The sequence below is a fragment of the Clinocottus analis genome, unplaced genomic scaffold, assembly GCF_023055335.1.
Source record: "Clinocottus analis isolate CAN_PGR_092001 unplaced genomic scaffold, fCliAna1.0.p SCAF_4, whole genome shotgun sequence".
NCBI classification, from domain to species: domain Eukaryota; kingdom Metazoa; phylum Chordata; class Actinopteri; order Perciformes; family Cottidae; genus Clinocottus; species Clinocottus analis.
The window spans coordinates 21,400,040-21,418,608 of record NW_027176153.1 but is presented as its reverse complement, the minus strand read 5'-3'; the positions used below and the strand labels follow the sequence as shown (position 1 = coordinate 21,418,608).

The following is an 18,569-nucleotide window of genomic DNA, read 5'->3' as shown; positions in this document are numbered from 1 at the left end:
CACTACATACAGTATATTAGCCAGTAAATTAGTATAGTCACCTACAAGAGTCATTTTATTACAGACATAATGGCTCTTGTCGCTGTTATAATAATACATTATAATAATACATTATTCTCAGAAATGAATTAATAACTTAGTGGTATGTCAACGTTGAAGTTGAACTCATTTAAAGAATTTAACTTTAAGTAATTAGCTGTACTTGATACACTGTTGGGTAGATTAATCTATAACAATATATTGTGTTTTCTAAAATGATGAATGATGCATCTAAACTAGTAATCTGTTGAGTGACAGTCAAATGCATGTAGTGACACAAATTACAATATTTGCCTCTGTAAGTAGAAGTGTAAAGTAGCATCACATTAAAACACTTAAGTAAAGTACAACAACCTACATCTTTACTCGGGTAAAACACTTAAATGGGTTGATAATTCAACATTTATGTATTATTATGTATTATTCTCATAACAAGCGTTCCACAATTAATTGTTAAAATCAAAGACCTGCCTCCATCTACTGGCAACAAATGCCACTACACTTCAGAGAGCAAAGCATCTTGAAGCAAGTGAACAAAAAGTTGCTTTTAGTTTGATCTTGTTACATCATGTTACACTGAGAAAAACTACAAACAGCAGCGAACCAACACTGCATGTTGATTTGGGATGAAGATTAAATATCAATAATGTTCAACCTCTGAATTTGGTTTAGTTATATTTTGCAAAAATATATGAATTCAAATTCATGCAGACAATATATATGTTAAACAATAAATATTTTTGAATGAGAAACTGGTACATTTTATTTTCCAATAAAAGTTAATTAAATCTGTAAGATTTAAACCTTCAACGATAAAAAAAAAAAAAACTGAGGGTCACACAACTCAAAATGTTCAGGAACATTTATTCAACGACAGCAAATCAGATCAATGACCACTTGTTTTCTTCCAGACACAGTTACCATGCTACAACATAAACGTTAAGGTTTATACTTTATATGGGCGAAAGTGTATCTACAAACGATCTTAACCATTAAAATTTCTTGCTAAATTTAATGGTTACATTACATTACATCACCATACCAGTTAAAAATTATAGCCATCATCAAGTATGAAATAAATAAAATAAAATAAAAATGCATCATATAACCATTTCACTATAATTACACTATATATACTATGTTGTCTTTTTGTGGAGTCATTTCCTGATCATTGATCCATTATAGTTATTTTCAAACACACAGTGCATTCAACTTAGAACATTTACAGTAGCATCTTTCAGTATCTCTATGAAAAAGCCATGACGGGAACATCTATGTTTCATCAAGGGTTACAGGAAACATCATACGAGGGCCACAGAGGTCAACATCCATACCGTTAATAGCAGAGGGTGGGCAACAGGAGCTCACCTAATGTAAACCATTGAAACACATTATTAGCATTTATGAAACTGACAATGTGGCAAAGATGTTCATGGCAATTTATGGCAATTTGCAAATCTGTGACAATGTATGCAAATTCAGTAGTATGAAAAAACCTAGAGTGATTTTACTCGGAGCTGCCTGTAGCAGAGAGCTCACAGATGATATGCCTGACGAGCTTTTTACTCTACATGGATTCAAAAAAGTCAACAATGATAAACGAGTACAGCATAGGACATAGGTCTTTAGACTTCATTTCAAAACACAAGGACTAAAAACATGAAGCAAATCATATTCTTCACTACCTAAAGTAATTCTGTCTTCAGCTTTATTTTCCCGGTATAAAGAGTGTAACATGTTTGTTTTTTTCTTCCACAGCACATAAACTACTTCACATATTCAAGACAGCTCAGAGTTTAAAAAACAAAACATGTCACCCTTTGAACAACCCAGGGATCGAGTGCAGCTCTCATCAGAGCCGACTGGATGACTTGGAGCTCGGGGGCTCCACACAGCGCAAGATCAATTAAAGTAAAACGAAATAACTGCAATAATTAGACAAAATCAATATCTTTCAGCCTCAATTAGTTGTGACGTCCCTGAAATAAATTACGTTTGCTTTTGTTGTAAATAAACGAACAAACAAAAAAAAGAGCAGCAAGCCATCATATCACCACAATAACCTAAATGGTTACCTTTAACTTTGGATGAATGAAATTTAACATTTCCTCCACTGATAAAAAACTACGTAATTTAAATGTTTTTTTTTGTATGAGATCCCTTTAAAAAGCAGAAGCTTCTAATGTCTGAATCCAATGTCAAATTGTTTTTTTTTTATCCATCAGATGTAAATGCTGATGTGACGAAAAAAGGCAACAAATATAAAATTTGTGTTAGGTTTGGTAGGGAACAATAGCTCAACATACTATAACTAACCCACCGGGGCGGAACACTGCCATAAATAGATGCAAGAGAGCAATGCAAGACATGTTGACCCAACATAAAGATTACCTTGACAATAACGGTCATGACGACCTGTTCAGCGCTGCAGGAAAGACAGGAATGTAGTCTCCATCCTGCAAAGACAAGCTGAAATAAAGCTGAGGCAGAGGAATGGAAAGCCAATACTAATTATTAACAAGAATGTTCCACCGGCAGGCATTTATGAAACAAATGTCTGCAAATAAAGTTCTGTGCCTCAACAACCTCACGATTCATAATAACAACGCTCAGAGGAGCACACGACAGACAAACAAACACAGTGCCAAAGATGCACTGCAGGTCTGACAACGGCAGGTGACATGTTCAACTGAAACTGTGCGGATCGCGAACCAGAAGTGAAAATTGCACTAATGTTTGACAACTCTGTTCTCGAGGGTTTGACGACGGCACCGATCACCTCCGCAAAACAAACGCATCTCTCTGAGCTCCTCCCTGAGCCGTGGTTCTCCTTCCCCTTCAGCATACAATATCCCGTAAACTTTACCCCTCCGCCTCCCCTGTGAGAACTGTACTCGTGAATATATTGCACATACGTATGCGCCTACATTAGTGTCTTGCAAAGTAAAAATGTTGCAGAAGATTAAAGAAAATGTGGAGACCATGTTTCATAAACAGTGCATGCTACACCATGATGCAAAGTGTGGGAGCGGGAAGGTGGGGTAGGCGACCTGTGCGGTTAAAGGCCAAGAAATACAAAAGAAGAGATACAAAGGAAACTTATGTAGTTTCTCTTTTTGTCTTGTACTGGGGTGGGGTAGGGTGGGATGGGGGGGATAAGTTGTGGACCAATCAGGGAGGGGGGTGTAAGGAATGTGACTTCATTAGTTCCTTTCATGGGCCATGCTTACTAGTCCCTCTCCTCCGCATTGGCTCTCTTCCTGAAGTGGAAAGATGGATTGCCCTTTTTCTTACATCTCGCTGAGGTGGAGCAGGGAAGCAGGCAGGACCGCAGGCCAGGATCGACGGGAACGAGAGGGGGCGGGAGGGGGTTTAGTTAAAGCCGGTGTCGGTGTGATAGGAGTGGTGCCCATCCGATGTCAGCTGGGTCGTCTCTGTTGCAGATGGTTGCAGCATTATAGGGTCACCGCCAGCCTCTACTGAACAAAAAGAAAACATTTTCAGTCTCCTCCACTCCTCCTGTGACGCTCTGAACTCATTCGAAAAGGGGAGCGGCAACGCAGGCGATTCGGTCTCACCTCGCTCGTCAGATTGCAGCTGAGCCTCCAGGTCCTCGGGGGACACGTAGAATTCTTGCTCCTGGCCCTCCCGAGGTCGTGGTTTACATTTGCCACAGCAGCAGTTACAGCAGCAACATAGGCAGCAACAGAAGTAGCAGCCGGTGGCCAGGCCGCAGAATACAAACAGAGCCTGAAGGGAAGCAATGCGAGGAAGTGAAAGAGTCAAATGAGTGAGCAAGAAATAATAAAGTTTTGGGAGAAAATGAAAAGATTTCACAGAGAAAATAGTGAGAACTCAGTCTTACCTTTGCCCACCAGCTTGAAAGGACAAAGTAAGTATTTACATTCTCCTCTCCGAACTGCTCAGCCACATATAGTCCCAGAGAACCATATTTGTCATAAATATTACGCTTCGTGGGGTCGTTCAGAATCGCGTGAGCGTTGTTTATCTCCTTGAACTTATCGGCCGCGTCCGGATTGTCAGGATTCTTGTCGGGGTGGAACTTCAACGCCAGTTTCCTGTGTAGAAAGTTGTGGGAAAAAAAACAATTAAACACAAATACAATCACGGCGCCCATGTGGTAATTATGTGAGGGAAGTGGCAGAGGGATGCCTCACCTGTAAGATCTCTTAATATCATCTGGCGTAGCCACCTTCTCAACTCCCAGCACGAGGTAGAGAGACTCACCAGCGGTGGACAGCGAGCGCTGCCTCTGATGCTCAGCAGTCATGATGCCTCACGTCCACAGGCTGCACGGACACACAAGCAGAAAACATTGATTGGGGCTGTGAGTCACAGCCAGGCCTGCATTGTTTAGATAACCTGTTTAACGTGATAAACATCTGTTTAAAAAAAATAATGTTAAAACCACAGCGAGGCCTGTGTGACTGCAGGCAACAGCTGGTCCAATACTGTCATTACAACTGAAAAAGCTATGTGTGGAAAGACGCAGCTCGGTTTGAAATATAGGCAGAAAAGGTGAAAGAGCCATGAAGGCAACATGCTGGGTGAATTATATCTCACTACCAATTACAATTTCACATTTTTTTCAGTGCAGTTGGCTCGGTCGCACTGTAAATTGTGAAGTTAAATGTCTACATGGCTATACTGTAACTGTGGCGTTTTGGCAGGACCACTGACTGCTTCTGCAATTAATCAGTGACTGACATCCACCAAGCCAACAATGCTGCAATAAAAAAAAAGATTTAGCAAGCAGCTGCAATTTAAAACGAATACATAGGACAACGCCATTCCTGAGATTATTGCTGCTTCTAAATGGGTGTCATCGTGATACAAATGAATAGCCAGTGGTCTATTTGAAGCCCCGCACAGCTTATTTCAACAGTATTACGCCCCAAGCTGTCTGCTCTGACAAGTGTGTGTCAAATTCCCTTTTCGCATCCCGATTTCAATAGTCTATAAGAAGGATTAGACAATACGATGTTAGGAGCATAATCTCTGCGAGCATCATCACCAGCACCGCTACAGTATAGTGCGCAGCATCCATGTTGGTTTGCTTCCTGGCCTGTACTTGATGCAAGCCAGGGATGGATCGTCAGCAGTAATTTTCAAGGACAAGGGGCAGTGTCTCGCGGGCAAATAAATGATCGAAATGCACCTTTCGGGCTCACCTTTAAGTCGGCTCTGATGCGCTGCAACACTGACGATCCCAGCAGGTTATATTATCTAGACAGTGTAGCGTGACTATGGCTGCATCTCGCACGTATCCGAAACCCTCTCTGGCTCCCACCACACAATCATGGACAGCTGCAGCAGTACGCTGACTCCGCCCCCCTCTCCTCCTCTCCCACCCTCCCAACACCCCATGGCGACCCGACGTGCGCATGCGCAACCGATGAGGATGCTCGGACGCAAAGGCGTGCAGATACCGCACTGTCAACCCGAATTTTTGCTTAAACACACCTCAAAAACTGGAAATAGTATTTCAATCATGAGGGCCAGGGTAATTTAAGGACCACTTTAAATTTACTGAATAGTCTGAGAGCAAACGTGCCATTTTGTTTTACATTTAAGGTGACACATGTGCCATTACAGCAATAATAAAACACAACATTTAGAACAGGAGACATGTAAGGGGAGTCAGATAAGCACCATGCAATGTAGGACATGAACAGTGCAGGTTTTTAATACAAAACATTGTTAAGCAGACAATCAGCGTGGGCGGTTAAAACGTGACAACATAAAATCACATGACATTTCAGAAATGCAGTCTGACAAAAAGGCAACAAATGAGGACAGTGTGATACTGGGACCTGGGGTCACAGCCTATTTGCCCAGTTGGTTAATTCAGCTTTGCCCGTACGTGTTCCACTCAGTTGAGATCTGGTGACTATGAGGTCCACCATGGGATTTTACATTCACACCATATTCATCCTTATCAAACCATGCAGTCAACCTGTCGTGTATGGAAGCATCTGCATTAGTTTAGGGTTGGGTTTATTTGTTTTGAGATTTGTTTTTGTTACTGTAACAAAGCTGTGTAAGCATATATTTAAAATACAATCTGAATCCCTATTATCAAGTTTCCAACTACATACGGGTGGCCTATTTTACATATCTCCATTATGTCTCACCATACTTGTATAGTATTTTGAATGTGCCTCTTGCTTTAGCCAAAAGACATCATACAAAGCGATAATTAATGTCTTTGTCTTTGACTGGTGGACAACTCACATTAGTAAAAGTAAGTAAAAGTCCTGCATTCAAAATCTCATTCAAGTAAAAGTACAAAAGTATGATCATGAACATATATACAAAATGGCCCATTTCAGGAAAACATAACAAAAAGTAAAATATCTCTATATAACGATTTGTATTAAAATAAATGAAATTTGACCATCCGCTGCACTGACTGTTCCTCGGCAACGGTGACGTCACTGTCTTCACCAATCGCAGAGCTCGCGGGGCTGACGCTCCTATCGCGAGATTATCACATTAGCTCGGTTAGTTAGCTAGCCGCGAAAACCTTGACTGTGTACACTACGTTTTACACGTTTCTTCTTAAAAGCACCGAGAGGACATTCCACATTTCTGTTGTGATTATTGTCTCCTCGCGCCTGTACGAACGGACAATCGCCGGACCCCGTGTTTGCTCGGTGAGTCGTGTGAACACACGCAGTCTGCTAGCTAGCCGGGGCTGTTACCCCACAGGAGGAAATGGGTTTGTTTTGGAAACCTCGCAGTAGCTACACAATTTTTTTTGTGACTCTTTCAAACCGCTGCACTGTTTTTTTTAAGAGCACGCATATCGTGTCTTTTGTTTTTATTATTAATTGAGCATTAATGTCAGTGTTGTGTTTGGGTTCAATCCGACATATCTGTCTCTGCACGGGTGAAACGTTACTATTCGTGTGTAGGTGCAAACTGACCAAGCTGTGTCAGCCTTGCTGACGTTTCGCTGTATTTCAATGGATTTTCGTATTTCCAGGATCCCAATGATGAGTTATGCTGAAAAGCCAGAAGACATCACAAAAGAAGAGTGGATGGACAAACTAAACAATGTTCACATACAGAGGGCGGACATGAATCGACTCATTATGAATTACCTGGTGACAGGTGAGGCATACCTTGACTGTGATTTTTGAATGTGCCTCTTGCTCAAGCCGAAAGACATCATGCAAAGCGATTCTTAATGTCTCTCTGTTTCTCATGTTTCAAGAGGGTTTCAAAGAAGCTGCAGAGAAGTTTCGGATGGAGTCTGGGATCGAGCCGAGCGTGGACCTGGACTCTTTGGATGAAAGGATAAAGATTAGAGAGATGATCCTAAAGGGACAGATACAGGAAGCTATTGCACTCATCAACAGCTTACACCCAGAGCTGCTGGACACCAATCGATACTTGTATTTCCATCTGCAGGTACATTTGCACATTTTAGTTAATAATCATCAGTAGTTCTTATTTTAGGCGGTGACCAAACCATGCAGGTCATACGTCTTCCCGAGTTAAATCGGAAAATAATTGGATATTGGATAAAGCTTGAACTTCAACATTCACTGCTTGTACTTTTTTGTTGTTTCCTCTCTTGCAGCAGCAACATTTGATTGAGTTAATCAGGCTAAGGGAGACTGAGTCAGCGCTGGAGTTTGCCCAGACACAGTTGGCTGAGCAGGGAGAGGAGAGCCGCGAGTGTCTGACAGAGATGGAGAGAACACTAGCCCTCCTGGCCTTTGACAACCCAGAAGAGTCGCCCTTTGGCGACCTGCTCAACATGATGCAGCGGCAAAAGGTAGAGTTGTGCACAGCAATCTTTTAGGTGCTAATCTTTGAGTTAATTCGATCCAGCTTCGAACCAAGGAAAAAAACTAAGTATCCCTGAGTAGTGCACGACACAATGCCTCTTGTTTTGTCCCGTTTGTATCTGAGGTCACGTGTCTTTTAATTGTGCGACGCTTTGCGCTCACACAAAGTGTTTACTAACAAACCAAAAGCTGTCGGCATGAGGAAACTCGTTGATTAGTTTTGGCGACTTCTTGCATCACCAAGTGACAGGAGCCCATGTGAGAGGACGGAACAGAAGTGTTTTGTGCAGCAACATAACACTTAATGGTCTGCCCAATACACAGAGTAGGACACAAGTACAACATACTGCTATTATGCATATATGTTTACCAATTGAGGTACATAAATACATTGCTATACATTGCTATACAGTTCCACCAGAGTTCACCCGAGTTCCCCCAGTTTCCCAAACAGGCAAGCGTATACAATTTATTAGTTCTGTTAATTGTTAAAGCACCGTAATTGAATTGAGGCTACTGAATTATTGCTAGTTGTGTCTCACACTGAATGTAAGCTTTAAGAACAAAGTGTATGCAGGCAATTTGGCAAGAAGTATGTTGATTTCATTTTGACTGAACCAAATATCTGGATTCACAGGTGTGGAGTGAGGTGAACCAAGCTGTGCTGGACTATGAAAACAGGGAGTCAACGCCCAAACTGGCTAAACTCCTGAAGTTACTGCTGTGGGCACAGAATGAGCTGGACCAGAAGAAGGTGAAATATCCCAAAATGACTGACCTTAGCTCGGGCACCATCGAGGACCCCAAGTGAACATAACAGACAAGAACAACCACCTTCCACGTCCCCTTAATTTATGATCAGTCAGTGACTGTGTGACAACCAGGTAACATATATGTATAAACAAATGCTACATTGTTTTTTTTTCATGTTTCATTCATGAGAGATAAAACTTATCTTTTTGTGCAAACTGTAAATTGCTGTATTTGCAAATTGACGGAAATTATATAAGCACTGATCCCGGATTTTTAGATCTTGGAGAAGACGAAATTAAAATTGCTGTTTTATATTTTGTCTTTCTAAAGCCTATACGCCGATAGTATTATTCATTGTAACCATTTCCCCCCACCGAGACTTCATTTTGAGAGAGCGAGAAAATAAAATAAAAGAACAAGTTAAATACTCTGAGCCAAATTCTAAGCTCCCCAGAGTGAGAGGGGGGTTAAACTGGTTTAAACTTTGAAAATGCAGACACACAATTAATGTCATGATTTAAGAGTCTAGATAGTTACAAATCAGAAGTTCAAAATTTAAATTTCCTACATAAAATGTGAGTATTTTTCAATTTAAATGGAAAGATACGCAAATAAATGTAATATAGTTTTAATTATTATAATATTTTATGATTTATTTTACCGTACAATATCTCTATAGGATGAACTGCCTTGCAAAACGGTAACGTCACGTGTGTGTTGAGAGGCTGATGTACGTCCGGACTGACGGGTTGAAATCCGAGATGGCTTTCTTTTTCTGAGCCTGCAGTGAGCGACACGCTCCGAATGAAAGTGTTTGGTTTCATGTGACGAGGGAGGTTGAGATTAAAATAATGTTCGAGCAATCCCATTGATGGAGGATTGATATGTAGCTTGAGAGGGAGAGCTGCTCCGATCAAGAGACGCGAATGAGCGACGGTGCCAATAACGACTCTGTAGTATGAAAACTTTCATATTTAAACTCTATTCACGCTGAAACTGATTTTTAAATTTTTTATTGGCTTTGTTTTTGTTTTAAATAGTTGGTGGAATGCATTGACATTTTAAATCTGAGCAGGCATTTTGAAAAAGTCGCAGAATTTTGTCATTAATGTTGCCACTTTTAAAGCCGTTAATAATTTTCACTTTTACTGCACGTACATGTATTTTTCTTTTTCAATGGGGAAATGCTCTTGCGCTTGTTTATTTTGTTTGGTTTGTTTTTTATATATATATATATATATATATATATATATATATATATATATATATATATATATATATATATATATATATATATATATATATATATATATATATATATATACACACACATATACACACACACACACACACACACACACAGACTTGCTGCTAGTTGTCAGTCCTTAATTTCTTTTAAGGTTGTATTGTCGTTATAGATATTGGCTTTGACAAATACTGAGACCCAGAGAGCCCACATCCCTTTTATTATTCAACATTTTTAAGATCAGATTTGCAATTATTAAAATAAACAAAACTTTTGTGAACCATACAAGAGCTGTGTTTCCTTTTTCTGAGTTGTATAAGAGCAGTGGTTGAATGTAACTAAGTACATTTATTCAAGTATTAAGTACAATTGTATTCTACTTTATTTGGGTTTTCATACTTCTACTTCATTACGTTTAAAGAAAAATCAGCTTTTTTACTCTACTACACTTACCTTTTAGTTATTAGTTACAACACAGATACAGATTCTGTTTTTATTAAGCTGCACAGCAATGTATGAACTATGAAGTAATTCAAATCAAACCATCTTTAACAGCTGCAACTTTATTGATGCTCACACAGCAATTATTGCAACAACAATTATAACCAATTACTATAATATATATTGTTCTGAAATTGGCCATTCTGCATAATAACTGCATGAATGAATGCAGGCCTTATACTTGTACAAAGTATTTGCACAATATAATTGCTTTGTAAAGGATCTGACACTTTGGTACTCCACCAAAGATTGTTCTAACTAACTTATTAAAGATATTGTAGAAGTTATAAAAACCGAAAGCTTGAAACAAATACTCTTTTGTTCTTCAAAGGGGAAAAATGCAAATGTTAACTCATGAGGTCATTTCCTGCCAATCACAGGCGTGCTTCTCTTTATTTTGGGTTTTGTTCCAACAAGTTTTACCAGTTTGGCCTGTCTGCCTGAGGACACGAGATAAAGTTGACACACGGCGCGCAGCACGGCAGAGTTGCACAGATTTCAGGAAGGACACCAGCGCTGTGCGGATGGCAGACAAGCACACATTAGAAGACTGCAGGAATGACTTAAATGATTCTCTACTGGGTCTTGAAGTGCACACAGCTGACGGTTCGACCGAAGAGGAGGCAGAAGACCAAAACCTGTGGCCGAGGTGAGAGACCGTACGAGGTTTAGATCTTCAGGCATGGAATGTTGTGGAAAGAAGTTAGTGTTGGAAGAAAAAGTTATTCACGCTTAATCAGTGACTGTTTCACTGTTAGATTCAGACTTCTCTTCTTATTGTTTCTCACACACACAAGCTTTGGCATGACTCCTGATTAGCGAAGACACTGGGGAATCTGTATGTCTCTGTCTGAAAGAACATGCAGTTCCATTGTTATCACACCATGCCGAGGCCAAACTAAAGACGTCATGGTGGGATGAAGCCATGAAGAAGTCACGGTGGCCCCTGCGTATTGATAACCTTAAGCTATTTAAGTCTTTTGTCTATCACGTTGTACTTCTGACTCCTTCCTTGTAACGAGTAAATGTTCCTGTTTTAATGATTTTTCTAATGAATTTAATATCTACTGGCATTTAGGAGAATTTCAGAGACACGTTTTGCTTCTCTGGAACCAGATTATGACGTAGGCATGCTAGTGACGTCGCGTCTGTGTCGACTGCAACTATTCGCTGACTTCCCGTGAACATGTGTGTATATATTCACGGTCCCAGAGCGATCAGCTCTACTGACTCTGATGATCCCCTCAATTCATCTCAGGCTCCAGCAGCACTTCGACATTTTAGGTTTCTATTGAAATGTCTCGATGCTGACCTGTGATACAGATATTCATTGTTCACAGACTCATTAACCATTAACATTTTTACTTGCTAGCCACCTCTCTACAAGTGTTTACACCTTTCTTTACTTACAGTCACTGTGTGACCTAACGCCCATTATAAACCAAGTTGTTAAGTGGAATGTGTTTCCTTTCATACCTACAGACCGCTTGCTCGAAAATGGATCCTGATGCTGTTCATAGGCACATGCCTCCTCTACTGCGCCAGGATGGCGATGCCAATCTGTGCCGTGTCGATGGCAACCTATTTCCAATGGAGCAAGATCGATTCTGGGCTGGTCCTGGGTGGATTCTTCTGGGGTTACTGTTTCACACAGATCCTGGGCGGACATGCAAGTGACAAGTAAGCAAAGCAGCTTGTATAACAGTGTAGCATGACTTCAAACAATGTGCTATAATAACCTTTGTTTTACTCCTATCACGTGTGGTGATACTTTAGGTTGGGAGGAGAGCGCGTCCTGTTCATCTCTGCAGTCTCGTGGGCTGTGATCACAGCTGCTACTCCTCTTCTGGCCCACTTAGGTTCGAACAGCCTCGCTCTCATGACTCTGGCCAGATTCCTCATGGGAATACTGCAAGGTGAGAGTTTCGATATTAGAAGAAGTAAAGAAGTAATTAACACGTTCAGTTTCTTGCCCAGAATTAGACGAGGTGATCGATACCACTCTCGGCATATGCTAAATATGAAGCTGCAGCCACTTAGCTTAGCATAATCACTGAAAGCAGGGGGAAACGAGCTGTGCCCCCCCCCCCCCCCTTACATGCTAAGCTAAGCGGCTGCTGGCTAGATATCTTCATGTCTCCTTTTAAAAAATTTAAATTGGGCCTTAACCCCCGTTATGTACTGTACAGACATTGTTTAACTCTTGAAGCAAGGATGCATATATATATATGGGGAAGCTAAGCTTGTCTTATGTCTTTTAGGTGTTTTTTTCCCGTCTTTGGCCAGCATTTGCTCACAGCGTGTGTTGGAAGCAGAAAGGGGTTTCTTAATGAGCACCATAAATAGTGGTAGCAACCTTGGGTATGTTGTGTACACACACACACACACACACACACACACACACACACACACACACACACACACACACACACACACACACACACACGTAATCATTTACTGTATCTATGATGACACCTCTTTGCTCTTTGCTGCTCCTTCAGGATATTGCTGGCGGGTGGGATGGGGTCCCTGATGCTGGACCGGTACGGCTGGGAGAGCATGTTCTACTGCATCGGTGCGCTCGCCGGACTCTGGGCCCTCGTTGTTTGGCTGTGTTTACTACCAGGTACAGTAAACTACACTAGCAGTTTCACGTATCCCTAAATAACATCGTAAACCAGAAATTGTCACGTTGCTGTCACAAATGACCTGGCAGAGTATGAAAAGGTGCGAACTCAGCCTTCCTTAAAGGCCATGTGGGACTGATGCGGCAAACCCAGAGATGCTGTAGCGTCACTGTCGGCTCTGACTATTATTTGGACTACGTTGCTCCATGAGAAACAGTGTCACTTAGCTCTCGTGGCATATAACAGTAAAATATAACGTGCAATGTGTGGTTCCATTTCAGAAGTTGCCCCAACGCAGACGGAAAAAAGTAATGACACACAATGGAGTTTGTCATGGACACGCTGGCGGAGTCTTTCTAAGGAGCCACCTGTCTGGTACAGCCGATTTCCTTTCATCCCTCACTCGTTACCAAAACACGATTGCTTGAGTTTTCAGCCCCTCGCCACATTTCTACATCTTGTCTTTGTCATCTTCTTTTCCTCAGGGCCATGGTGTTTGCTCACATGTGCATGTCCAGCACTTACTACACGTTGTTGTCGTGGTTGCCGACGTATTTTAAAGAATCATATCCACACGCCATGGTATTTGGAGTTCTCTACCAGATGTCGACATTTAGTCCAACACACCAAACTGAACGATAGATTGCTCCACCTTTACAGCCCAGGCGTACGACAGGCTCAAGTTGACGGCGTTGTTTAACTGCTAACCTGTCCATTCTTGCAGGCGTCGGTGTATAACATAATCCCATGGCTTGTTGCAATTCCATCAGCACTCGCTGGAGGATACATGTCAAGTTTCCTCATCAACCAAGGTGTTTAACTACAATTATGCTTTTATTGCTGTGTGTGCTTTGAGCCAAGTTACTGTACCTTTTAAAGAAAAATACAAATGGTTACACCTTGTGTTTCTTCCTGTAGGATATAGCGTAGTATCGGTGAGGAAGGTAATGCAGGTACGTGTGGAACTTAAACTTGTTTTCGAGTGATAATGAACTGGTTGCAGTGAAAGGTTTTGTCCTGACTGGCTGCTGAAGTGTTCATAATGGAATTTTTCTGTGCGCTTCAAACATGTAATGACAAGCTTCTCCAGGGAAAAAAGGAGTACAAGTACCCTGAATCTTTGTTATAGTTTGTGCTACATGCATCATGTATTCTGTAAAACTAACGACTTATATAACTTATAGAAATAGAGGCAAGTTCCCTCGAATGTAAATGTTTCCTAAATTGACTGTTTTAACTCGTCTTGTTCTATGTTTTCTGTCTGTAACTGTGTTTTTTTTATGCTGCTGCCTGTCTTGGCCAGGTCTCCCTCGAAAAAGAGATTTTTATTCTAAATGGGACTCTCCTGGTTAAATAAAGGTTTAAATAAATTCCTTTAAAAATATAACAAAATGCATCAGACACTCACTTTAAAAACATATTGTAACGACAATTAATCAAGATCAAATTGAGCAGGTTATTATATAACTTCTACATTATGAATTGTGCCTTTTAAATGTCTCACCTGCGCCTCTCGCCCTCCTCAGTCCATCTCCATGGGCTTATCCAGTGTGTTCATCTTGCTTCTGTCCGGAGTCGTCCCGTTCACCTCGGCTGTGACTTTTGTTTCTGCTGCAATCGGTCTCTCCACCTTCAGCAGCGGGTAAGTTAGATTATCTATTGGTAAAAGAAAAATGTATTTGTGTATTTTTAACTGTTACAACCTCATTGTATTCTTATGAAATATTTTTGCAATTCGTTTAAGGATGTTGATGGAGTTGTTCTATATTCATGTACTTATGAAAAGACCAAAACTAATAATGTGTTAGTTCTCAATACTTTAATTCTTCCTTCCCTTAACTTCAAGTAATATATATATATATATATATATATATATATATGTATATAACTTTTACAAACAACACAGTTATGATAACATTTCTTTAGCGCAGCATTGCTACAGCGCAGAGAGAAAAACAGAATAAAATAAAGTAGGCAAAGTCAATTTCATTTATATCGCTGAAAATCACAAATGAGTCTCAAGAGGCTTCTGTCCTTTTCATGGTTGTCGCCGTGACAGTGTAGCAGTAAGAAGGTTGTGTTCTTGTGTCGGCCTGAATGTAGAGTGAAGCGCGTGAGCAAGTTCAAGCGTCCCAACCCGAGTGTGCCGCTTCCCCTTCGGGGCAGAGGCCTCTGTCTGCAGCACTCAGCTCTTCTGAAGCCAAACATTTAACATATTATTCACATCCATTTCCTGTGAGATTCATTTTTGTCTGGGTCAAACCATCAGGGCCCTCGACTTCAGAACAACCTGCCGGAGGGGATAAGGCTGCAGAATCAATAACTTCTTTTAAATCACTTCTTCAAACCCATTTTTATAGAATTGCTTTTAAGTGACGTCGTCCTTTTGTGTTTTTTTTTAATGATCCATTATGCAGTTCTTTTGTTCCCATGGTTTTGTTTATTTTTATATATTTGTTTGTTTTCTACTGTTCTTTTTGGCTACTTGTTTGGTTTGGTTGTGTTCAATGCTTTTATGTTAAGGTCTTTTTTGTTTGCCACCATTTGGGTTGTGTTTATGCTTCGCAAAGCACTTTGTAAACCCTGTTTTTAAAAGTGCTATATAAAGTTATTAATATTTATTTTTTTGTATTTGATTTTAACGTTACTCAAACAGAACTAAATAGCACATTTGTTGGGGACTATGGCAGCAGGACGCTGTGGATGTCCTGTGTTTTTAATAGTTTTATTTCTTTTTTACAACAGTGGAGCTTAATGGATGACACAGAGGAATACGAGGTTGAGGGTTTTAATACATAGACAATACTTGTTACTAGGATTCATTTATTGTCGGTTTTGGTCTTTTCTGATAATACTACAGATATAGAACATCACCTGACGTAATCATTTTCATATATTCCGGAGTGTAAACTCGTAAAATATACTTTTTTGTGTGTGTTTTTGCTGTAAATGTAATGAGTGTCGATGTGTTTCAGCGGCGTTTCTGTGAACGTACAAGATCTCTGCCCGTCATGTGCTGGTGCCATCTACGGTGAGTTTCAATGAGTCGACGTTCCAGTTTCATAAAACTGCGTCATTGTTTTCGTTGATCCATTTTCCTTCTTCTGCAACAGGTTTCATGAACATGTTGGGCGCTTTCATGGGTATGTATCCCCGATTCTCTTGCAGTATAAACATGAAATGCTCGTCACTCTCGTGAACGTCACAGGCCTCGTGGGTTTTCCTCAATCTTTGGAGAAGCTCGTCGCGTCGACCTGGAGGATTACAAACCGGTTGTTTCTATATCAAATATCATTCATCGTTACCACTAAGACGTCAAGTTTCCACGAAAAGGACATTACGTACAATTATACTGTGATCTCATACGCGCTTGTTTGCTTAAAGAAAAAACAAATTGCTGCCAAAAATTAAACATCCAGATGAAAAATTAAAAGATATAGGAAGTGAAAAAGACAACTTGGCAATATACTCTTCTTTAATATGTAAAAATAATAGTTAAACCTCATTAAAATATAAAAATGTTATAAACTTTAAACTATCATTTGTCTCATTGGTAAATTTGACTTACAGGTTTCCTCTTATTACAATGAATTTGTTATAACAACTCGCCTGCTTTAAATAGTCTATAGCATTACTCTTAAATATGTCCTGCTTTAATCAATTGGTAATTAAGAAGCCATTTGTGTCCAATAAGTCTTGTGCACTTGTGAACGTCCATTGTTACTTCCTCCTCGCACTGATAATCATTCTCTTCTTGTCGTTTCTTTTCCCCTCGGTCCCAAAGGTCTGGTGCTGGTCTCTGTGGCCGGTTACCTGATCGAGGTCACGTTGTCGTGGGCGTCGGTGTTCTCGCTCATCACTCTCGTGAACGTCACAGGCCTCGGGGTTTTCCTCATCTTTGGAGAAGTTCGTCGCGTCGACCTGGAGGATTACAAACCGCTTCTTTTGGTCTGACCCGGACGTTTTGTGGATTGTGAGACCCGGACGTTCGCGTTTAAGTCGCTAACAGTTTGTTAAGATCAGGAGTTCATTTTCAAATCCTTCGCTGAAACCGCCTGTAAGCGACATGAACACTGGACGCTATAATGCAATGACTTTTTGGGATGGTATAAAGTTGTGTTTTCTTTCTTGTTTTGACAACTGACAACATATTTATTATTACTGATCATAAAACTATATGAAAACAACACAAACCTCTCCTTCTGAAAATGAAGGAACTTGAGTATTGTCCAAGTTTTTTGTTCTCTCGTGTCACTCTGGATGAAACTAAATGTGACCGAATCGTTCAAATGTTTGACAGTATTCTGAAAAGTTTAGATTATCACTCGGGTATGTTTACATTAATAATGACTACACGCAGAAATGAAAGCTGCTGGGGAATGTTACATTCATAAACGTGTTGAGAGACGTGTTGAGAGATTATAGCAGACGTGACTTGATATCTACAACATACAGGTTGATTTTGGACAACAAGTGTGAGCCTACAAAACGCTCACAAGTCAAAATTTTCTGGCTGGTGTATTTTTTTTTATTATTTAAGTTCGAAGTTATGGTCAATGTTCAAATCTACTAGAACTAATGCAATGAATGAGCGAGGTGACAAAGACTTGTGTCCAGTCTGTTTCGCTGAAAATATATAAATACATTTATGTTATTATAGATATTTATACAACTGGACAATTTCCATTTCTGTGCTGTTGCACAGTTGTTTTTTTTACTTTTATGCAAGTATTAGTGTCTGTGATGGATTAAAATGTGAATGTGAACCACGACATCCAGGAAGCATGAGAATATTTATGTTTAATGTCAGAGTCATTGTTTAAGCATCTCTGCTTTTCTTCTCCTTTCAAGCCGTGTAATCAGACCTGATGATCTTGTTTGTTGTCTTTGAGCCCATTGTGTGTGTTTCTTCTTCTCTCCATTGGCTTTCATGCAGGAGGCTTCTTGTTCACCTCTCTAAGGCCTCCCTGCGGGCAGCATCTTCAAGGTCAAAGGTCAATTGTGTTCCAAACATACTGGGCCACTGGGGGGGTTAACTTGCCCAAACACAATCACATCTCTGCGCTCAGCAGGCAATTCATTTGACCACTTAGTATCTACATTGATTGTTAGCTGTGAGTCATGAAATGAGACAGGTGTGTGTCTTTCCTCATTCTGCAATCAGGTGTGGCAACGTCTCCAAGACGATCAAGAGGAACGGGACACACCTGAGCTGAATGTCATTGTATTAAATCTGAATACTTATGTCAATGTGATATTTTTTCTTTCTCTTTAAATACATTTGCAAACATCTTTAAAATCCTATTCCTGCTTTGCCGTTCTGGTGTATTGAGAAGCTTATTCTGTTATTCTGTACGTCTTGTGCACCTGTGACAACTGTTGGTTGTGGACAGTCTCGACATTATTTTAGGGAAAAGACAATACAAAAAATGTGTCAATCGTTACGATTGATTTAAAGAATTTAATTTCATTGAAATACAAGAACTTACACATCCCCTGCATCGAGCACCAAATCATTCTTTTAAGTGCATTTAAAAAATTGAAAAGAGAACAATAATACTCGTGTCTGAGGTCAGTCACTCA

At 40.2% G+C, this 18,569-nt stretch overlaps 3 protein-coding genes across 4 annotated transcripts; 2 read left to right on the top strand and 1 right to left on the bottom strand.

Moving 5' to 3' along the window:
• Positions 1 to 883: 883 nt before the first annotated feature.
• dnajc5aa (DnaJ (Hsp40) homolog, subfamily C, member 5aa) lies at positions 884 to 5,361 on the bottom strand. 2 transcript variants are annotated; one of them, XM_068598454.1, is made up of 5 exons: positions 5,232 to 5,361; positions 4,218 to 4,349; positions 3,905 to 4,118; positions 3,618 to 3,789; positions 884 to 3,518 (listed from the first exon to the last, which is right to left on the bottom strand). In XM_068598454.1, exons 2-5 carry the CDS (start codon positions 4,328 to 4,330, stop codon positions 3,412 to 3,414), a joined length of 606 nt encoding a protein of 201 aa, XP_068454555.1. In that variant the 5' UTR covers positions 4,331 to 4,349; positions 5,232 to 5,361; the 3' UTR covers positions 884 to 3,411. The 2 variants fall into 2 exon arrangements, with proteins under 2 accessions (XP_068454555.1, XP_068454556.1); XM_068598455.1 differs by having other exon boundaries at positions 884 to 3,515.
• A 1,173-nt stretch (positions 5,362 to 6,534) lies between these two features.
• On the top strand, positions 6,535 to 9,820 carry LOC137800552 (glucose-induced degradation protein 8-B homolog). Its single transcript, XM_068597791.1, has 5 exons — positions 6,535 to 6,716; positions 7,049 to 7,176; positions 7,280 to 7,476; positions 7,649 to 7,846; positions 8,497 to 9,820. Exons 2-5 carry the CDS (start codon positions 7,056 to 7,058, stop codon positions 8,668 to 8,670), a joined length of 690 nt encoding a protein of 229 aa, XP_068453892.1. The 5' UTR covers positions 6,535 to 6,716; positions 7,049 to 7,055; the 3' UTR covers positions 8,671 to 9,820.
• A 1,055-nt stretch (positions 9,821 to 10,875) lies between these two features.
• On the top strand, positions 10,876 to 18,146 carry LOC137800972 (voltage-gated purine nucleotide uniporter SLC17A9-like). Its single transcript, XM_068598349.1, has 13 exons — positions 10,876 to 11,008; positions 11,842 to 12,039; positions 12,136 to 12,275; positions 12,621 to 12,720; positions 12,861 to 12,985; positions 13,268 to 13,361; positions 13,472 to 13,568; positions 13,711 to 13,798; positions 13,905 to 13,939; positions 14,513 to 14,628; positions 15,962 to 16,017; positions 16,100 to 16,129; positions 16,771 to 18,146. Exons 1-13 carry the CDS (start codon positions 10,884 to 10,886, stop codon positions 16,938 to 16,940), a joined length of 1,374 nt encoding a protein of 457 aa, XP_068454450.1. The 5' UTR covers positions 10,876 to 10,883; the 3' UTR covers positions 16,941 to 18,146.
• The last annotated feature ends 423 nt before the right edge of the window (positions 18,147 to 18,569 follow it).